The 20324-nt window shown below is 35.4% G+C and overlaps 1 protein-coding gene across 1 annotated transcript; it reads left to right on the top strand.

The window, feature by feature from the left end:
- Positions 1–4292: 4292 nt before the first annotated feature.
- LOC131049961 (uncharacterized) lies at positions 4293–17610 on the top strand. Its single transcript, XM_059216511.1, has 2 exons — positions 4293–5802; positions 17491–17610. Exon 1 carries the CDS (start codon positions 4422–4424, stop codon positions 5784–5786), a length of 1365 nt encoding a protein of 454 aa, XP_059072494.1. The 5' UTR covers positions 4293–4421; the 3' UTR covers positions 5787–5802; positions 17491–17610.
- Positions 17611–20324: the final 2714 nt, after the last annotated feature.

Below are 20324 nucleotides of genomic sequence, written 5' to 3'. Positions count from 1 at the left end.
AGGGTAGTTTTCTATGTTTTTCATAACAATTTTTTAAAATGTTGAAAAAAATATACATCTATACAATTATGTAATTTTAAAAACAAATTTACACATTTCAATCAAAACATTAAATTATCAAACATTTTTCTAAAATAATGAAAAACAATAAATTATCAAACATTTTTCTAAAATGTTGAAAACCAATAACTATATATAATTATTTAATTAAAAAATTAAATTAACAAATAAATTATTTACAAATTTAATAAAAAAAGACATTATTAAACCAAACAAAGGGTTATTTTGTGCACCTGATATAACAAAGGTCGAAAACTAAAATAGGAAAGATGCTAACTGCTGCAGACAAGGCTCGATGACGTGATGCTGACGACTGGTTCGATCCAACCCCCACCAAACAGAAAAAGTCAAATTTAATAATGACCTTTTAACTGTCATTTTCGATATTTATAAATTTTTAAAAAAAACCCTAACTGCAAAGGGTTCAAGCGAATGGGGGGGTTCGAGCGAACCCATTAAATATTGATATTTTAATGGGTTCGCTCGAACCCAAAACCCGCCCGCTGTTCGATCGAACCCAACTGAACAGTTTGGTTCGCTCGGACTCCCAGGGGTAGTCTGAGTGAACATTTGTGTTTCGCTCGAACATTGTCAAATCCGAAATTCCCACTTTCGCCAAATTCTTTCATTGGCAAAAGTGGGAACCAGCTTTGTGAATTCACCCCCAAGCTACAACCAATCCCAATACTGCTCAGATGGTAGTCATTTTGACTACTGGCGAGAAATTTTCTTTAAAATCAAGGTCTTGCTGCTAAGCGTATCCCTTGACAACTAGTCTTGCTCGAAATATTTTCCGACCACCAGCTTCATCTTCCAATTTATACACCCACTTATTTCGTAATTCCTTTCTGTCAGGCGGAAGAGGCACCAAATCCCATGTTTGATTTCGCAATAGTGCGTCCGTTTCTTTGCACATTGTAGCTTTCCAGTTATCACAATCTGCGATTTTACAAGCTTCTTTGTATGTTGCAGGCTCTGTTTGATTAGAGATTAACAAAGTGGGCTCAGCTTCTTCACAAAATAATAATTCATAGTCAGAGAACTTAACTGCAGGGCGTTCAACCTCATAATTTTGCATAAGGCTGGGAGGATGAAGTCCACACGAGACATGTGGATTATTATCTACGCTGCAAGGAAGTAGGCCATGGGAGTATGCAGCCGCAAAAGCATCCTCCACGGTCTGCACGAGAAGATGCACCTGCAGTGTGCCCACAGAGAAAGACTTTGGGGGCAACCACGTGGTTTGCCCAACAAGTGGTGGTGATTGTGCTGCATGGCGTGAAGACTACGCTGCGTGCTATGGTGCTTGTGATCCAGGCCACTGTGAAGATTGCCCACTGTGCCGGTGAGTATGTGAGCTAGTGTGCTCAGCGTGTGGATGTTCGTCCACCCATGTAGGTAGTGTTATAGGTGGTGTGAGGACATCTTCTGCAACATGAGTGCTAACCTATGGTGATTCTGAGGGAAGATGTGCTCTGTTCTACAAACCCCTAGGTTTACATTATATGATTTCATTTCGACCACAGTGTGGTGTTGCATAATTAAATGGAGAGCAGCCATTGTAAGCACTCTCTTCATCATTCTCAGTCTGGTCAGAGTACTGAGAATTAAATTCAATCGTGGTGGAGGACATAGGGACTCCCACTTGATGAGAGATATGAGGCAGAGCACCTATAGAATAATATTGAAATAGAGACAGAGGAACATACTGTTTATCTGATTTTTTTGAACCTTGCAACGCAGGGAAAGAAGTCTCATGAAAAATTACATCCCTGTTGCGAATAATTTTTCTGTGAACCAGATCCCACAACCTGAAACCAAATTGCTCTTTGCCATACCCAATGAAAATACACTTCTGCGACTTGGGATCCAGTTTGGTTCGTTTCTCCTTGGATATATGCGATAAGGCTTCACCTCCAAACACGTGAAGATGTGAGTATGAAATCCTCTTCCCTTGCCATTCCTCTTCCGGAATACCAAAGTCTAATTTAGATGAGGGACTTCGATTGATCAGGTATACTATTGTGTTGCAAGCTTCTGCCCAAAATTCCTTGCCTAGACCTGCATTTGATAACATACATCGTGCCTTTTCATGGATTATCCTGTTCATCCTCTCGGCTGCACCATTTTCTTAAGGAGTGAAAGGAACAACATTAATTCTTCTAATCCCATTATCAGCACAAAAATCATCAAATTCATGTGAACAAAATTCTCCACCATTATCTATTTGTAGACACTTAATCTTATGCCCAATTTGATTTTCAACTAAAGCTTTAAAAATTTTAAATTTTGAAAAAAATTCAGATTTCTTAGAGAGCATATAAATCCATACTTTCCTTGTACAATCATCAAGAAAGGTGACAAAATAGTTAGCTCCTCCAATGGAAGTTACCTCGGTAGGCCCAAAAACATCAGAGTATACAAGCTCCAGCGATGTTGTCTTTGTATCATGCCTACCTTTCAAAAAACTGACTCGCTTTTATTTGCCATAAAGACAATGTTCACAAAAGGCTAAGTCGACAAGTTTGAGACCCGGAAGCTGATTTTTTGTGTGCATAACATGGAGCCCTTTCTTGCTAATATGCCCAAACCTTTGATGCCAAAGATCTGCTTTGTTGTTCTCAATCACCATTGCAGCTCCCACTTCACCAAGAGTCTTAAATATATATAGATTACCCAATTTATTGCCATTTGCAATCAGCATGGTACCATGAGTTACCTTCTAAGTATCTGGAAGAAAATTCACATTAAGACCTTGATCAAAGAGTTGTCCAACGAATATCAAATTCTGCTTCAATTGTGGGACATGCCTAACATCTTTGAGCAACCATGTTTTACCACCTTCTAATGGTAGCAACACATCACCCTTGCCTACAATTTCACAAGCTTTGTTAACTCCTAAGAAAACATTTCCAAAATGACCTTCTTTGTAGTTAATGAACGCTTCAAGACATGAGGTAGCATGATGGGAGGCACTAGAATCAAGCACCCATGAATCCAGAGTAGTGTCGGTTGTTGAAAGGATTAGTACACTATCATCTTTATCATAGACTGTATTTGCTTCGTTGTCCTACACCTTCTCTTGTGCCCTTTTGTAGTTTCTACAATCCTTCTTTACATGACCAGATTTGCCACAAAGCCAACAATCACCATTTCTGTTTCTAGACTTCGATCTCCTTGTTGATTTTGAATGTCTATGATAATTATTTATGCCTCTATTATGGCTCCTATGTCTATTTTCGTTGCTTACCACCATTAAAGCTTCACCGAATGAAGGTTCTTCATTCTTTCTTCTCAAATCCTCGCTAGGAAGAGTAGCTGCTACATCATTAAAAACTAACTTTTTTTTATTGGATATTGATGTGTTAACTGTTGTTACAACGCCATCCTAGCTGCTTGGTAAAGAACATAATAAAAGGACAGCCTTGCTCTCATCATCTTGTATCGTCCCCATTGAAGTTGCTCGACTAATCAATGTATTAAATTCATTGATGTGATTTGCCATTGCGGAACCTTCCTTCATCTTAAGCTTGTACAACTGCTTCATGATAAACACTTTATTGGCAGCCGACACCATTTCATACATGGCTGTGAGTTTATCCCATACATCTTTCATTGTTGCTTCACCCGTGACATTGAAGAGAACATTGTTGGATAGGGAGAGAAAAATTGTCGCTCTTGCCTTCTTATCTAATTTTTCTTATTCTTCATCAGCCATCGTAGTTGGCTTCTTTGCTTTCCCTTCAAGCACAAGTGAAAGGGCTTGCTTTATCAGCAAAGACTCCATTTGCACCTTCCATAACCCGAAGTTTTGATCGGAGAACTTCTCTATCTTCGCTTCTTCCATGATTCCAGAATTTCAACCACCGAAATCTTAACAACAATCTAACTTCGCTCTGATACCAATTGTTAGGATTTAAAGTGAATTAGAAGAGCAGAAAACTGAACAATGAATTCACAGACAAAGACAAAAGAGACACACAATTTATCGTACTTCGGCAGATTGCCTATGTCCACACTTAAAGCAGGAGAATCAATTTATTGATAACCAATTTTGTTTTGTACATACACAACTGCAAACAGCTTCAGAATACTCATCACAAATGATATTCAAACAACTCTTAAAGAACTTTACAAATAGAAGATGAAGAGCTAAAGATTTTGGCGGCAAAGTGGAAGGAATCCATTGGACTTCACTTCTACTCTTCCCCTATGAATAGATGTTATTCTTTGTATTCTTACTTGGATTAAAAGAAAATTGTACTTCACGAGTTGAATCACAATCCTTGTCGCTGAAGGAAGGACAGCCAAGTTAAGGGTTGCAACTAAGAAGAGAAGATACAGAGTTTTGGGAAAGTAGGATGTCAGCTAAATCGATATTGAGCAGTTTGTTGCTGGCGCTGCAACTCTGCCTTGGGTTTTGGGAGATCGGAAAGCTGACCCCTGTTGGGGCGCTCATACAATGCGGAATTGGCTGGTTGCTAAGTCTGTGCCGCTTACCTTTGGGCCTCTCTGCAGACTATGCTCGGCTGAAACGTTTTGAAGGTCGTGTGTACAAGACTGTGCGTTGCCATGTGACCATCCCACCAGATCAGCCGACGGTGCAAAGGCAAGGACGGTTGGACGAGACTCAGAAAAACTCATCGTATTTGGGTGAGGAGTTTCATCTAAAGAAAGAAGGAGAAAATAAGCTGTATCTCAATGGGAAAATGTGTTACTACATCACTGATACAATCTGGTATGCCTTGCTGGACTTCGCAGAAGCCGCCCCCGTTACTGTGTTTCTGAAAGGGTATAAAGAATTCTGGCAACAGGTAGCCACAGGCGGTGTGATGACCTTATCAGATGTGCTTGATTGTTTAAGACTGGAAAACCATACCGTCAAAATTCTAGACAACGATCTGCTTTTGCCTGTAAATTTGTCAATTTCCGAGGAGAAAATTCTAAAGGCTATAAACCTGGTAGGACTGTTTCTGCAAACGAGGCAAGTATATTGGCTGCTTCCTATACTCTTGAGCTTTACGGCAGCACTGTTGGAGTTCAGCATAGCAGTGAGAGCATGGGTGTATGGCAAGATCAATCTATACTTCTGCTGGGTCATGCATTTCATATGTGACCGACTGCCTCGTTCAATGAGGAGGGAGGTGTACTCCCTGGGAAACTGGGTGGAAAATTTGAAGCCCTCCAATGATCTAAAGCTCAGAATTGTAAGAGGCGAGACGATCGCAGTCATTGGTGGAGGAGCAAAAGTGCAGAAAGACGATGCTGCTTTGTTCGAGGAAGGGGATTTTGAATGGTCGCGCTTGGAAGGAGAAATGCCCATTACCATTCCTTGTGGCAAAATTGATCCTGACTATAGTCCAATTGACATCGAATGCTGGTTTGACCCAGTGAAGGGGAAATGCCACTTGCGTGCAACCACGGTGGCTCTAGCTGATGTGGATTGTAACACGGACGAATTTGCCAGGCTTTACAAGTTTCTGTTTTGCGTGGCGAAGAATCGTTCGGGTTCACTGAAATCTTGCGACTCCCATAGAAAGGAGGATGGTCGTGGGTCCAGAGGCTTTCTGGCTTGCGTGGCGAAGATTTGTTCGGGTTCATTGAAATGTTGTGCTTCCAAGGATAAGGTGCATTTTCGTGGGTTTAGAGACTCTGTTGCCTGTTATTCCAAAAATGGGTTTCCACCTGTATATGAACTCAAATTGGACAACGTAATCGTTGAGTGAAGTCGTGTGAAACCAGGTAAATCCCTTCAGAGTAGTTAATATAAATTGTTAATGTCTCTTTCAATTTTTTTACCCCTTAAAATAGAATATTCTCTGGAATTTTAAGACAATCAATACTGTATCTACAGTAGTAGTTTCTCAAAATTATTTTTATTTAATTTTCTTTTGAGAAGGATAGGACAATATTCAAAAAATAAAGTAGTATAGAGGTACATCTACAAAATCAAACTGGATCAAGTCTAATACGTCTACAAATTTTCAAAAGTGTTAAGCCTAAATAAAGTCTAAGCAATTAATGTAAAATTAGGAGGATTTTTATTATTTGGATTGACCCAAACATCTCTAGCAATAAGATCATCAATTGGCATGATACCACTCTCTTCTTCTTTAGAAGTATTATTCATAGATTGTTGAGTGCAAAGTGGAGAAACAACAAACTCTAGGAAAGGAAGTTTGCCTGACCCACAAACAAAGGTAGAAGGCATCTAGTCCCACCCACTACAAGGAGTAGTGTTCTTGGGAGTTAAGAGGCTAAGAGTAGTAGTGACCACTAGAACTAGTTCCAATATGAATCTAAATGCATCCATACCTAACAAATTAGCTATACCCACACCTACACCCTCACTAAGGAGAGGGGGAATCTAATGATACTCTAGCAATACTACAAGAGGTGTTCCCCTACACTATATTCAAAAAAAGGAAGGTGGTAGAGAGGCACACCCACAAAATCAAACTTGACCAAGATTAACACAAACATATTTACAAAAGGGTTAAGCTCAAACAAAGTCTAAGTAATTGATGTGAAATTAGGGGGATCTTTATTTTTTGGGTTGCCCCAAACATTTCTAGGGATAACATCATTAATCGTCTCCCAACCAGTGAGACTACCTTCTTCTTCAAAAGTATTATTCGTAGATTGTTGTGTGTGAAGTGGACAAATAGCCAACTCTAGGAAAGGAAGCTTGCTTGAGTCAAGCCGACTAAGAGCACCTCTCTACTCACAAGCAAAGGTAAAGAGCATCCAATCCCACCCACCACGAGGAGTAGTGTTCTTGGGAGTGAAAGGCTAAGAGTAATGGTGACAACTAGAACTAGATCCACTATCAACCTAATTGCACCCATACCTCACAAACTAGCTATAGCCACACCTTCACCCTTACTAACGAAATGGAATATCAAGTGGTACTCTAGAAATACTGCAAGGGGTTTTCCCCTACACTATATGCAAAACCTAGTTCAACAAGAACAGGTTCTTAGATTGTATGTATGCTGCTTCTGGATTTGATTGCGTGAGTGTTTTTTTCATCAATGTTTCCCAACACTCCATAATCCATTATTAAGATGATAGTTTGATTTTTTAATTTTTCTTATTTATTTCAACATTTTGCTTGGGTTGTTTTTGTATAATACTTTTGTGCATCCTTTCTCATTCTTCCATTTATTGATTTTTACATCAATTAATTTATAGATACTTCGCCATTGTTTTTTCTTTTCTATTTTATTCCTTATGTAATTTGTATTTTTTTATTTGGATTTTATTGTTTAACTTACATATTTATATACTTATGTTTTTGGTAACAATTTTTCTATTTAGATTGTTACCATATATATGGTAACTCCTTTTCAATTTACTTAGTTTATTCTCTTCTTTTGCTTATTTTTTGTTCCCTCTTTTTAACTTTGTTGTTCAATATATGTTTTATTTGTTTTTTATTTAGTTTTGCATAGCATAACTATGTCTTATCATTATGATATTTTTAACTTAAAATATTGATATAATTGCTTCTTTTTTAACATTTTGAATTTTCCTTATCTTGTTTATAATTTCATTAACATTTTTACCTTCAAATATTTGGCCCCTCTTTTAGATTAATGCATTTTTTATATTAATGTATTATCTAGTTATTTCTTTGTTATCTTACTTTCCTTTTGTTGGCATTTTTTGAAGAATTTTTTTTTGTATTTTCCTTTATTCTTTGTTTACATCCTTTGCTTTATATTTTGGTGTTTCATCTCTTTGTTTATTATTATTCTTAATTTTTTTTCTTCCCACCTGTCACTTGTCCTAACCTGGTACTCCTTCCACCTTTCTCACTCTTTTTAATATGTTTAGGTCTACAACAATAGCCATTTTGTTCTCCTTTTTCTCTCTATCATCCTCATGATGAATTATGGAGTGTGATCTGAAATTTTGATGCAAAAAATACTCAAACAATCAAATTCAAAAGAATTAGATTCTTCATAAATGGTTGATAGATTCTTGGAAGCTCTTCATTTTGGGTAACATTGAGCTTTTCCCTTGTGCTAAGCGTTTTTTTATTGCTTCATATATTTCTGCTATTGACTATGATTTGGTTTTAAGCAAATTGTGGGTTTAGGGTACTCTCAGCCAAACCATGGACAACTTCTTTTAACCCTCTTATTGGACCGTTCGGTGTGCATTCAATGTGGGTTGGTCTTCCCAATATTCTCCTTTATTTTTGGGAATATTCTTGTTTTGAAGACATTAGCAATTCTATCGACCAATTCCTAAAGGTAGGCAATACCACTTTCTTAATGGGTCTTTCTACTTTTGCATATTTTGATCGATATTGGCATCTCCGTGCCTTTTCTTGGGGATGTGGTTCTCATGGTTGGGGAAAGGCCATGGACCCAGTCATTGGATTATGAGGGCCTCTCATTTTGATGTCGTCGTTGCTTCTATACTAGTCACTTGGCGACAGATTGTTCTCTCTTGAGGTGTAAAGGTGTTGCCGCTTGGTGGAAGGATGCTAATGGTGATCACCTGACTATCCTAGCTTCCGATTCTTCCTTTGATGACTCTTCACATGCTGTTGATGATTCCCCCAGGATGATGGTTTGCATCCTATTACTGGTGTGGCCTCCTCAAGCCTTATGGATCCTCCTCTACCTCTTGTTACTGGTGTGGCCCCCCCTGGACCCATGGAACCTTCTTCATTTGTTACTCTTGTTCTATTCCAGCTTCTATCGATAGAAGTAGGGAAAATTTAACCTCTAAGTCTGACACCGATTGGATTGACCATGTAGATATAGAGGCTGAGACTGTAGCCATGGCAGAGGAGGAGCAGAGAGCACAAGCATAGACAGGAGATTCAGAGGTAGATAGTGACATGGATGTTCCTAATGTTGGTGAGCATGGCATGGTGTCACAGGGAGTGGCTATGGCTGTCGAATCATACAGGACCTACCTTAGATGCCTTTGCATTGGGATGGGGCCGGAGGGTGCTGTCGTGCAGGCTCCTTTGAGCCATAGGCTTGTAGTTGTATTTACCTTTGGTATTTGTATGAAACATTTGATGATGATCATATGATGACATGGATTTTTTATTCCATGAGTTTTGTAATATTGTATACATTTGACAATATTTATATATCTATGTTTGTTATTTCCTTCAGCTACAATTTGCGTTTATGCTTATGTGATTGATGTATACTTGTGTATGTAATCAAATGAGATGAGTTTGATGATGTTATTGTGTCTTTAAGGTGTATTCAATAAAGGGTGCCTGAAACAAGTTTTAAATCTTTGAAAATCTCTAAATTTCTTGAGTTTTTCACTTTCCCAAGTCTAGCCGAGTTTGACGCTGAGTCCTGAGTCCGAATCCCGTTTCTTTGGTCTCAACCATATAATTTGTAGTTTTTGGAAGCATCTCAGCCTCCATGATAAAATCCTTGGCCTATTCAATGTGAGTTTTGAGAAGTTAGCTGGGACATCATCAATATTTTCCACCTTATGTTGTAGAACCACTAGGTCTATCACATCTTGAATTAAATCGATCTCCTCAAACTTGAATTCATGCAACTTAGTAATCACTTTTTTCATCTCTTCCTTGTATTTAGTAATCAAGTTATCCTCCCACTTAGTTAATTTGATACATTAACTAAGATATAGAGTAGACTAATTATCCATTGTACTCTCCTTAATGAGGGTTTGATCATCTAGTTTCTCTATTGCTATGAATCTAGGGAGTTTGATCTCGTTTTGCTCCTACCTATTATCACATGTGGCAATTTTTTTTTAATCTTCCCTTGTAGAATCATGGTAGTGTCCTAGGAGTCTATGAAAAGCTTAATCTCTTCCTCTCCTTGCTATACTAACCTATTAATCTAGTCTTCCATGGCACTGGATATGATGTTCATTGTATCTACGGAAAGGGCCTTTGCATTGGAGAATTATGTTCCATCTTCTTGTCTTACTGGGCCTACAAATTTCTTATATTAAGTTACGATTCTCTAATTTTCTTCTCGAGTTCTACTTTTTCTTCTTATCCTTCTGTATTTCACTAGTTGTAATAATAATTATAGATTGGAGTGTTAAGGATCTCCTACTTCCTTGTAGGATACCATAGATTTATTGTGGACACTTATATTCTACTAGGATAATGTCTTCATGATTTTTATCTGCAACAAGAGTGGGAATTTATACAACTTTGAACCGAGCTACATCCCTTATAATAGAGGAAATTACTTTGGCTTTTCTCAGAGTGTTAATCTAGTCAAAGATTATCTCAAAATCTATCAGAACCACACTCACTTAAGATTTCTTTCTTTATACTTATAGTTCAAATCAAGTGGATGCGATTGTTTTCTTTTTTAGCCTTATCTCTTACCTTTTCGCTTTATTTCCTATTTCTGTGATTACAATGCACTTCCATGTTGCTCTATTTCTAATTAGACTAGGTTTCTTCTTATTGTCTCATATCAACTTCCTGAGTTAGAGTTCAAATATTAACTCCCAAGGAATTTCCTCTATTCTTTCTGGTAGTATAATTATCTACATATTTATTGATTTGGGCCTCTTTGGTTTTAATAACCTCTTTGATTTTCTTGTTTATTTTATCTTTTCAATCATTTGATCTACTTACTTATTCAATTTCTTAGTAATAGATGAGTGAAAAAATAGAGTCATTAGTAATCTCTTTCATCCATGTTTGAAAAAAGATATTCTTACCTTCCTTATCCTTTTGGGGGACTTTAGGATGAATATCTTCTAAATAAATGATATCATCTTTTCTAGTTACCTATCGTTGAGCCTCCTTCCATTCATTCGATTTTTGGGCTATGTAAAAAAAAAATGTGTCGTTTATTAACACTAGGTAATTTGGTGGCAAAATAGGGTTTACTAATTTAGTTACAATAGGAGTGACCTAGACCAAAGGAGTTAAGGATGGTGGCACAAAAAACATAGTTACCTTTGAGGTTTTTAGCATATTGTTGACCTTTACTTGTGAGTTGCCTTTAGCTATGGAGACTATTTCTCCAATCTTTCTCTTTTAAATTGACATATCCTCTGCCTCTTTGTCTCTTTTTCTTTTTTAGATTAGATCATTGTTGCATATCAAGGTGACTCCTTGTGATCTTAACAACTTTATGCATTGGTCCAACTGGTGACCACCTTTACCTAATATGCTTTTGGTGAGGGTTTGAATGCATGATTCTTTGACTTTAGTCCATTTTGGATTAAGAACTAATGTATTATGAACTTTTACATCTCCAAGGTCATATGTAGGATGACCTCATCATCCTTAACCTTGTCTAGCATCTTATGTGTATTAGATATCTTCATTTGAGTCATACTTAACCTTGTCTAGCATCTTATGTGTATTAAATAACTTCATTTGAGTTGTTTTAGTGTATTGTAACTTCTCTTTCAAACTTCTTTTTCGTCTATACTATCTACCCAAAAAACATCTAGATAAGGAATGTGTTTGAAACTAGATCTCACCCACTTCTCTATTCTACGAAATGGGTCAAAAGCGGGCCTAGATTCATATAAATGGATGCTATATAAATGTCAATTTACTTCTAAATATTTTGCATATGTTAATGAAATACATGCATAGTTGCTATAAGTATATTGGGGAATTCCACCTATGTCTTGAATTTGGACTCCATGTGAGTACGAGTATCCACTAGGTATTTTGATACTCTGAGAAAAAAGAAAAAATAATATTATTAATTGGATACCTAGGAAACATATATCTAGAGCACATGTGAATCCCTCAATCTTGTTCTATAGAGAAAAACTCTAGGGATTGGATTAACCATTTCTCATGCTTGCTAATTTTAAATTTAGTAGCATCTAATAGTTTCTTAGCCATATCTACTTCCAAAATTCTCACCAACCACATGGAGAATGTACCACTAACAATTTAATAATTCATAATTGAATATTTATACTCTAGGTTTCGATAGTGGTCATATACTTCTACTTGTCTAATTCTCAAGCCCATCATAACTTCTCTCCAATATTGGTAAGTTGGGCATGTAAATTGTCAGTTATAATTTTTTCCTAGTCCAACATGATGTCCTTTCAAGATCATGGTGATATATATACATCCACAATTCAAATGTAGCTATTATTGAAAAGAGTAATTATGTCGTTGATCTACCATTGGAAATTATTTCTCTATGACTATCTAAGAATTTTAGCATTTAAAGCCTTCATATGCTCCATCCATCTAGAATATATATGCTTATGACACATCTCTACACATTCTTCCATGTTGATCATGTTGACTTCTTTATAGAATATGATGTTGAATATATTGCATATGACATTGACTATTAGATCAACCACAATTAGTTTATTCTTTATAACCATTCTTTTATATGGGTCCTAATGTTGGGTGCATTTCATCACCAACTCTAGACACTATAATGATGTTAAAAAGGTAGTTCCTTGTCTCATCTATTTTTGACTATTTGGAGGTGGACCCTATTAGTGGCATCTATAGTGGTCATTCCCTTATTAAACTCTGTCAAGATGACATGTCATAAGTCTATATCAATGATCTTTCCTCATATTGTCACAATTTTAGATTTTGTTTGTACACCTTTTAATTTATACTTAATTGATTTTGCATGGTATAAATCACTAGTGAAACTAAATCAATTTTAAACCTAAAAACTAGGGCTTGCAAATATGGTGTTTACATTTACATGACTTTTTTGTAAAATTATATAGGATTCTAGTTTTCTGGTTGGATGTTATGTAATTTGTAAGATTGACCTTCCTAGAGGTTTCCTGAGGCATTCAATGGTTTTTATATTTATGTTAGGGAAATGTGAAGTATGTCACATATGTAAATTTGTTCAAATTTCTAAGTGTATATGTGTGTGTGTGTGTGTGTGTGTGTGTGTGTGTGTGTGTGTGTGTGTGTGTGTGTAGTGTGCATTGTGCTAGTAAACATGAATGGAAGAAAAAATGGAGGCAGTTAGGAGGTTCAAATGGTAGGCATGAAGCTAGAATCATGAGAAAAATATAAATCTTTTTAAGCTTTATGATTGTATTGATAGACATTTATCACGTTATTTTTTTGGGGTATCGTGTTGCTCATACCTTTGTGACTTAAGCTTAATTGTGCAAATTTATGGTTGTGTTCTTTTATTTTATGCATGGAGTGTTGTTGATTTCTAGAATTTTTTTATGTTGCTTGAGTTATAGCTAGTTTGGAGAGAAAATTTGGGGCTTTGGATGGTGAGGCTTTGAAGGTTCACTCTCATAAATTATTATATGATTATTGTGTTATGATCTCTTCATTTGTATATATGTATGTAACACGCGCACGCACAGGCACATGCACATGCACACGCACACGCACATGCACACACACATGCACATGCACACACACACGCACACGCACGCATGCGCACACACACACACACAAAAGCATACACACACACACATGCACATACATCTGCACACCCACACACACATGCACACACACGCGTACACACGTGCACACACGCACACCCACACCCACACACACACATGCGCATACACATGCACACACACACGCATGTATGTGTGTGTATAAATGTATATATACATATATAGGTACCCAATAAGGGCCAACGTAGAAAGCTTGGCTCAAATGGATTCATTGTCCATCCCCACTCATGGTATCTATTCATTATGAGTTTATTCGTCACTTATTTTGAGATTTTTCATTTGTGGCAATCATTTTGTGCTCCATCCGTTATGAACCACTCAGGTTAGCTCAAGACATCCTTCAACCCCACCTCTTTGCTCCTTATTCATATGAATACGACTCGATGTTTAGTTAGTTATGAGAGGAGGGTAGGTATGGAAGCAAGTGTAATCTACATATGTCAGGGGGTTCTATCAAATATATGTATATATACATATATATACATATATATCCATGTATATATATGTATATATATGTATATATGTATACATATATACTTACATATATATATATATTTTTATATATGTATATATATATGTAAATATATATATATATATATATATATATATATACTTATGTATGCATATATATACACATACATACATATATGTATGTATATATATGTATGCATATATATATACACATACATACATACATATATGTATATATGTATGCAGTCCCACTTATAATAGAATATAAACCCAAAAAATTAATAAGAGATCCAAAGAGTCATACAACTGTATATCCGATGTGGAATTTTCCTAGCTTCCTTTATAGCTTCCAATTATGTCAATTAAAATTTATTTGTTTGAGTCAAGAGAGAAAGGTTATTTGTTTTCTCAAATAATGCATTTAGTGTGGTGTCTATAAAGTAAAGTCATTTAATATTTTTGGTGTTCTAATTCTCACTTTGTTGTGGTTAGTAGTGGTTGGAGGTGTTCTTGGATCAAAGCATGGACTTGTATCTTTGCATGATGTCTTTAAAAATATTGTTCAAAATTCACATTTTCAACAAGGCAAGAGACTTACAACTATAATATTTCCTATGTTATAGTTATATGAGACATGGATATCAATATGAAAGTGTTTATATAGTATGTCCTAGGTCCTTTATAAATAGAGTGACTTGAATCAATTTATTAATAATAATTTATTTTTGAGGTTTTTAAATAATTTAATAGGGATATGTAATGCCCCCCAAGGTACCCCAGAGAATCTAACTAATCTAGCTCAAATAAGAGGTGGATTTTTTTTATAAAAGCATTTCAATGAATAACCTAATGCAATGTTCTAATAATAAACAACTTTAAAACTCAATTTGCACAAGTGAAAGAATTAACTCTAGACTATCCTTTAAGGTTCCTCAATGATGTTACTTTAATAAACCTTAAAACATAAAGAAAACTAAATCTAAGCATAGATAACATTTAATCCATTCATTGAGCATTAATAAGAGAACTTAACACAATTAAAGATTCATACGTATTTAACTTTACTAATTTGAGAAACTATTTGCAATCAATAAACTTCTAAGACTATTCATTTTTATACTCGATTTCCAAATGGTCCTATAATCCATAAAATGAGAAATGATAATCATTTACTTGAATCAAACATCACCATTACTAACATGAATCCTACGAAATCAAATCACATAAATTACATCACAATTTCATCATCATCACATCATAATTACATCCTAATTACAACATCTGCCTAGAAGACGTGTCCATAATTCAATTACATTTGAGATAAACATAACAACAATATGAAATAAGGGATGAATATTCACTTAATCTACTAAGCTGACCATATCCAAGAGAAGAAACTAAAGAGTGAAACAATTCCAACCCACACATGAACAGGTCCAAAATCCCTAATGGAAGAAGTCAACTACCACCCAACCATGTGGATCTCAAAGGACCACCCCCCATGCTAAGAGATAGACATATGGCCCACACTCGCACAAGCATATGATAAAATAGTACAAGGTCACTACTAACATCCACAAGATAATAACCACAAGCTACACAAAATACAAAGATGAACAACATCACAAGGACAACTCCAGAGGTTTTATGAGCAATAGCACAAGGGTAGGACACTAGTGTTCACAAGGGAAGAGTGTCATCACATAGCTCGACATAGGTTATCCTGATAAGTCTCCATAGACCCCAACCCCCATCCTGGGTTATCTTGGTAGTCTCTCCTAACTCGTGAACCCCATCCAAGACTCATGTGGAACCAACAAACCTTTCGTAAAGACAAGACAGTTGATATTTCCATTCCAGGCCTTCCCAACCTCATCCTGAGCCTAAACAAGCACTCCAGGCTATGAGTGGGGCATCACCATTATCTTGGTTAATGTGAGTTGCTATCCAAACCTCTATATTCATTAATTAAGGTTATCACTTGTTAAAACAACTCTCTTGATGGGTTATCTTGGCACTCACTTAGGACCTCAACCCCCATGGAGAGCCACTCTCCTTTATGACACTATGCCTACCCAAACCCAATCAAAGAAAAAGATGAAACTGGGATCATCATCAAATGAACATCATAAGATGATTTCCAAAAAGCCTCAGAGAAGAGATTTGAAACATCATTACATCAGTAAACCATCAAATACAATAGCATCCATCAAAGAACATAAAAAGGCTCAATCTCGTAAGGAAAGTAATGACATAATACCAAGAGACTCATAAGCCACCATAGAAATCCATAAATAAAGCCCATACAAAAATCTGAACATGATATCATTGATAATCAGGACCTAAGATCATAGCCCAACCTCTGGTGCCCTTAGAAGACACGTGGGCCAAAACAACTGAAAGGTGCAAACCTTGACACCTATGGTTTAGAGTACTTTTAACATAATTATTTGGTCAAGGGTTCATTTTTTTTTATGACAATAAAGAAATAATCCCAATATCAACAAGAGAATACATTTAAATAACAAATATAAACAAACAATTTAAATAGTTATAATTATTATGAAATTATATATAAGATTTGATTAAAGGATCATATATATAACATAGAACAACATAATATGATCCAAACAATTCATGAAACAATATTGCATTCTAACCATATAAATATTAATATCCCAACAAAGACACATAGATCACATTGATGAACAAAGCTTAGACCTACTTCCATTACAAAAACCTTGGTTGACAAGTGGGATAAACTTCAAATTTAACTAACTAAACACTAATACATAAATAAACACTATTAGCTACTAAATAACAATACATGTAATTATTATTAAATTTATGTCATTGAAATAATCAACATCACTTTATAAAACATTTGATATACGTTCAATTAATTAAAATTCCTTTTGTTAAATCATCATTTAATACCACTCCACCCACACACCCACACATAATGCTTCCACTTCAAAACATAACAAAACTACACAAACAATAATGTTTAAGTAAATTAATAACTTATAACCAAATTTCATTTTCACTGAGACATGACATGGAGGCAAAAGGGGAATCTATAATTAAATTATTTATTTTGAGTATAACAAAATTCTAGTAAGCAAATAATAAAACATAACAAAAACAAATATTTAACTACTCATACATTAATGAACCTATATGACTGTATATTGACAATAAACCCCAATATCAATAAACACAACCAAAATATTCTTAAAGTATCCATGTATACAAATTTGACAAAAATTCCCTATTCTCAGGTACATTATAATATAAGAAAAGTAAAACACGAGACCTAAAAAAAACCAAGAACACAACAACAACTCTATATGATAAAAGAAATATTATCCACCCACGGATTATTGTGGGATATCAATTGAGACATGACTTATATTTTGGTGCGACAAATTGTGTGGTTTTCTCTTTGGATGGCCTTTTTTTGTCTAGTGCTAGTGGCATGGTGGAGGGTGAGAGCATTCATGCATGAGATGATGGTCACTTTGTTTCTTGTTGTAGGTACCTTGATGGAGCACATGGAGTACTTGGATTCCGTGATGGTATATGTGCTAGAGGGATTGTTCTCTTATTCATGTTGTGGTTTCTTTTTGCCCCTTATGTAATGTATACAAGTGGGAGAATGTTGGGAAAATAGGTGTTGTACACCTTTCATAATAATATTTGTAATTGTAATGTTTTTTTTATTATGTGAGTTTCCCATTGACATGTAATATAATATTTATTCATTTGATGTTGCACATGGACATGTAACATGTAGATATTCCTCGAGAATATTCTTGGGACCACTTGATAAATTGTATTGTAATATTGGGATATTATATTGTATTTATTTAATATTGGAGAAAGTAATTTAATAAAGTACCTAATATTAGATGTGGGGTCAATGGGGTAGTTAACCCATGGTATCTGCACATGGTTTTGATGCAATAGCACTATGTCGTTTTGTGGGATCTTGTGTTTATAAAAACAACTACTAGTTGTTTGGGTTGAAGCTAAGTTAACCAAGTTTAGCATTTGTGGAGGTTAGAAGCATGTCATGAGATGTGTGGTTACATACTTGTTCACATGGAATGTTTGTTGATGGTTGGGTTTCAGAAGCTTTCATAGTTGTATTGTTGAATAATACATGGTGATGAATGCTTTTGAAGGTTGGGTTTTTCCCTTAAATGAGAGTTTTCCTAGGATATATCTTATGTCATCTTTGATGGATATGTTGTCAATTATTTTCATGTAGATTCTATGTGTTTATTTGAATGAAATCTAAATTGGGTTATATAATTTTTTTTATAAAGTTGGCTGCAAGTTTCCTTACAAAATGATGATATATAGTGTCTACAATGGTAGGAAAGTGTTAGGATAGATGATTCAATCTAGTAGATGTGGTAGATGATTCAACTTCGTATATGAAAGATGTTAGAATCCAAAAAGATGAATAACTCAGAATAACTATTTTAAATGAATAAAAATTGCAGCATCATAAAATTGCGACCTTGCAATTTTCAACTACATTTGGGTCTTCACATTGGTGAATCAAATCCCCAAGCCTGAATGGAGACCCAAGACTTGCTCAATCCTCGAAAACTGCACTTTCTCGCATCCTGCATTGCCTAAACCCTTCTTTCTATCATGGATAAGGGTAGGACAGGGGCGTGGCTCCTCTGTCCTTGCCCTATTTTGGGTCCCCTCTGCATTTATCTTGCATTGAGCTTTGCAACTTTGAAGTGAGAAAAGTTTCCCTATGTCAGCCTATGACGAAAAATCAGTTAGTTAAGCCTAATTGGCAAATATATAAGACGCATTTTCATAAGTCAATAGGGACAGATGAGTTCACTAAGTGGAAATTGCGATTCTAAGCGAAATAAAGCATTCAAGCATTGAGCATTCTCAAGTCTTCTTTCAAGGCTAGGTGTTGCATTCAAGTCAACAATTCAACCATTGAAGAGGAGATCTCTTATGACATTCAATTCCACATATCCTTCAAACAACTCTATCAACATTTCAATTGTACCCTCTCTAGAGGTGAATTCCATTTCAGTCATTTACTTTCATTATTTGCAAGTACTTTTCATCATTTGGTTAATTCCAAAACTGGGGTTTGACCTAAAGGCAAACCCCCAATCCAAACAACATTTTCTCTCTTTCCTGTGTGTAGGTTGTAATTGCGCAGCTGTATTTGCAGATTTGGACTTCATTTTTAGAGGCAAAAAAACCCTTTTTGTCACACGGATTTTTCGGAGGACTTGTGCACTTTCAACATTGTGACGACAACTTTTGCTCAAATTTGCAGGGGAGCTTCCTCTCGACATTTTACTGCTAATTCCAGGTGCACAGCTTCATCCTGCATTTCTATCTCAAGTTACAACCATTTCTTTGTCATATTTACACTTGATCTTAAATCACATAATTCAACCTATTGCATTCTAAAGGGGTTACTTTTACTTTCCAAATTCATTATCAATTCACTTGGCATTCAATCTCTCTTGAGATTGGATCTAGTGATATATCCCCCTCTTTTAAATGTAATGTGCGTGAAAATGTTAAGGAGAATCTTTTGTGAAACTTTCACTCATCTTGAGGAGAGAAAAACTTTCCTCTTGATTTCTTCATCACCCCTTTTCACCACCATTAAATTTTGGTGAACCCAATGTCTTACATGCTTGACATTTCATATTATTGCATTTTTTTCATTTACAAGTTTATTTTTTTTGCAAAATTACAAAACTTAGTGGTTCATTCAATCAAAACCCTAGTTTTCAAAAAATAGAATTGAACTTGTGTCTTGTAAAAAATTGCTATGTATTGTTTTAGATCTGAAAATTGTATTGCTTGTCAAATTCAATTTCTTCATTGTCTTGTTCAATTCGCAAATTCAAATTTACAAAATTAAGTGGTTAGTTGTCAAAACCCTAATTTTCAAAAATCAACTTGAACTTGTGCAAAAATTGAATTTACATTTAATTATCAGATTTAGGACTATTTTCAAATTTGTCTTCTTGTTTAAAATTCAAATCTTCAATTTCCCTCCCTTTTCCAAAATAAAATTCAACGGTTAGGTCTTAAAACTCTAATTTTCAAAATTAATTGGATTTTGTACAAATTTCAATCAATTTCAATCAATCTCAGTTTTCTAAACATTATTTAAGGTGGCCTTATCCATTAGGTTTGACCTTTTTCAAATTTACCTTTCAATTTCTTATCTTTTTCAAAACCCTAATAGGGTCCTATTTTCACATTCAAGCCTCAATTTCACCTATCTAAACTTCGTAAAATCAACTAGTTTTTTGGGGTTAGCTTTAAAATCATTGTAACTTTCATCCCTGAAAATTTCCAAA

Source organism: Cryptomeria japonica, chromosome 2, assembly GCF_030272615.1.
Source record: "Cryptomeria japonica chromosome 2, Sugi_1.0, whole genome shotgun sequence".
NCBI lineage: Eukaryota > Viridiplantae > Streptophyta > Pinopsida > Cupressales > Cupressaceae > Cryptomeria > Cryptomeria japonica.
Note: the sequence above shows the minus strand (reverse complement) of the source record. Positions and strands in the feature narration are given on the sequence as shown.